Source organism: Triticum urartu, chromosome 1A (genome assembly GCF_056163025.1).
Source record: "Triticum urartu cultivar PI428250 chromosome 1A, HENAU_Tu73, whole genome shotgun sequence".
In the NCBI taxonomy this organism is placed as follows: Eukaryota; Viridiplantae; Streptophyta; class Magnoliopsida; order Poales; family Poaceae; genus Triticum; species Triticum urartu.
In genome coordinates this window covers 16,118,665-16,120,993 of record NC_141873.1, presented here as the reverse complement: position 1 = coordinate 16,120,993, position 2,329 = coordinate 16,118,665, and the positions used below count along the sequence as shown (strand labels likewise).

The following is a 2,329-nucleotide window of genomic DNA, read 5'->3' as shown; positions in this document are numbered from 1 at the left end:
TACCTTCCTGTATCTTATTGTGATTTCGAGTTACTGAAAGAAAATGGTGCTTGACAGTGGCAGGCCCAGAAAGGAGGGGCCAGCAGCACTCAGCCAAGCAGGGTCACATGATTTCTGTGGAAGGAGGGGTTACCAAGCACAACAGTGAAATTGTTGATGAATCATACAGTAAATGTTTTGCCGAGAGGACAGTGATGATGAACAGGAGTGTTCCCTCAATCAGTCTCACTTTTCAGCGAGCAATTGGTTTTCTGCCCTCGCTTACTTATCCATGAGTCAAGATAGTGCTTTGGCTCAAATTTGCAAGGTACATCCACGGACATGATGATATTACGATCTCTTGTTTGTTATTAGTTCTTGTACCTTTAGCTGACAATTTAGATACTCCCTCCGATCCAAATTAATTGAAGCAGCTTTAGTGCAACTTTGTACTAATGTTGTATAAAGGGTGCGTCAATTAGAGCGGACTCCAGCATGTGCTACTTTTCTTCGATTAATTGCATCTCTGATGAGAGAGAGTGTTTGAGAAGGTAATCACTATATAATCAGCGTACATTTCTCACTGCTCTACATACATGAGCTTAATTAGTTTGTGCTTGTCTGAAGGTGTGTCCTATTTTTCATTGGTTACCAATCTGTAAAGGCAGCAAGGATGGAAAACAGAAATTCCCAAGTTAAGGGATGATTGACAGCCCCCTCCTGAACTATTGGGAGCATATATTATTATATAAGTCGCAAAACCATGAATATCCATGTTGTATTTGGCTTCAACATCTATCTAACCTGCTCTAAACAGACGAATCCTGAATGTTAGTACTATAACTGTGTCCTCCCATAAGCTAAGAGAAAAGGTATTAATTTTTTTCTGACTATCTAATAAGGGGTTAATTTTCCTTTTTGTTCTGCAAGGCCGAGGTCAGGACTCAGGACATCTGATTTGAAGAAATGCATGTGATTTTCGCTCCATCCACGAGAAAGAAGACATGCATATGTGATTTAAAGATGCCGAAAGACATGTCGTTGCCTGGCAATGTCGGCACGGTGCCCACAAAGGAGGGGTCAGCAGCACTGAAGATGCTCCCTCGGTAAATCTCACTTTTCACTCACATGTGAAATAATTGAGCAGAGGACGGCTCGCCCCATAGACCTCCTATAAATAGTGGCTGGGGAAGCATTGGTTCATCATCTCATATAAGTCACTTCGACCCCCTTCCTTCAATCCTGCCCCTTAAATCTGTGTTCGGCTACCAACACTTAAGAAGTTCGACATGGTCATGATGAGAGGCAACAATGTCAAGACCATGGCGTTGATACTCGTAGTTGTGGGTCTTGCGGCCATGGAGCAAACCCAGCAAGCACAGGCTTCCCATTGTTGTTGTCATCTAGACTCGGTCCCTACCTACTTTGATTGCCGCGCCAAATCTGATAGCACCGTCTCAGAGTGCTGCGGTGTTTCTGCTGGCTATATATCAGACGACGCTGGATTTGAATGCAAGTCCGGTTATATAGATATAGAGACAGCACTGCAAGGTATGTGAAATGACCGACCCTTTCTTTTCGTCGTACGTATTAATTCTGTTTCACATAAACAAATGCTTCCAACTCCAGTTAAAATATATCTGTCTAGCTATATCGTGCATGGTAGGAAGAAGAGATCGATGGAACTTGTTCTTAAGTACTAGTGTGAACTCCAGTTGAATATATGTAGTGCAACAGATGGATTGATATATGTTTAATTTTTGCTTGGTTACATTTACGTGCATATACGCTGCTGCCTACCGGGAAACAGCCGTCAACTACTGCAAGCTGGGGTGCAGGGCTTCCTTGTGCAACAAATTAACCGCATCTGGTAAGATTCTTGATCAGTCACTAATTCGTCAATCACAAACACCAACCCCAAGCATCGCATGCGCATGCTGCTACTCCCTACGTTCCTAAATATTTGCCTTTTTAGAGAGTTCAAATGGACTATCACATACAGATGTATATAGACATAACTTAGAGTGTAGATTCACTCATTTTGCTCCGTATGTAGTCATTTATTGAAATCTCTAGAAAGACAAATATTTAGGAACGAAGGGAGTACAAATCTGAAGGCAATACACCTAATGTACAAACAAAATGCATGCAGTCCCCAAAAAATGATCATACTCTAGAGCACACACCCCCAAACCGATTTGGGATGGGACTTAGGAGGACGTTCGGGCCTGTCGGTCCCCAAATTGTCCGCTACTAAGGAAAGCCATAGTAGTAGCGTTGGATAAAGCCCTAGCAGTAGAGCTGGGTTCCGCGCTACTGCTATAGCGCTAAAACTAACTTTTAGCAGTAG

General features: G+C 42.7%; 1 protein-coding gene across 1 annotated transcript; it reads left to right on the top strand.

Annotated features, from left to right (window-relative positions):
* The first annotated feature begins 1,254 nt into the window (after nt 1-1,254).
* LOC147988442 (uncharacterized) lies at nt 1,255-1,938 on the top strand. Its single transcript, XM_087534850.1, has 2 exons — nt 1,255-1,530; nt 1,790-1,938. Exons 1-2 carry the CDS (start codon nt 1,269-1,271, stop codon nt 1,936-1,938), a joined length of 411 nt encoding a protein of 136 aa, XP_087390976.1. The 5' UTR covers nt 1,255-1,268.
* The last annotated feature ends 391 nt before the right edge of the window (nt 1,939-2,329 follow it).

Excerpts from the sequence above, each read along its gene's own strand:
- LOC147988442 (XM_087534850.1), top strand. The coding sequence starts at position 1,269 with ATGGTCATGATGAGAGGCAACAATGTCAAGACCATGGCGTTGATACTC. Across the intron at positions 1,531-1,789 it reads TATAGAGACAGCACTGCAAG|CCGTCAACTACTGCAAGCTG; the intron begins GTATGTGAAATG and ends ACCGGGAAACAG.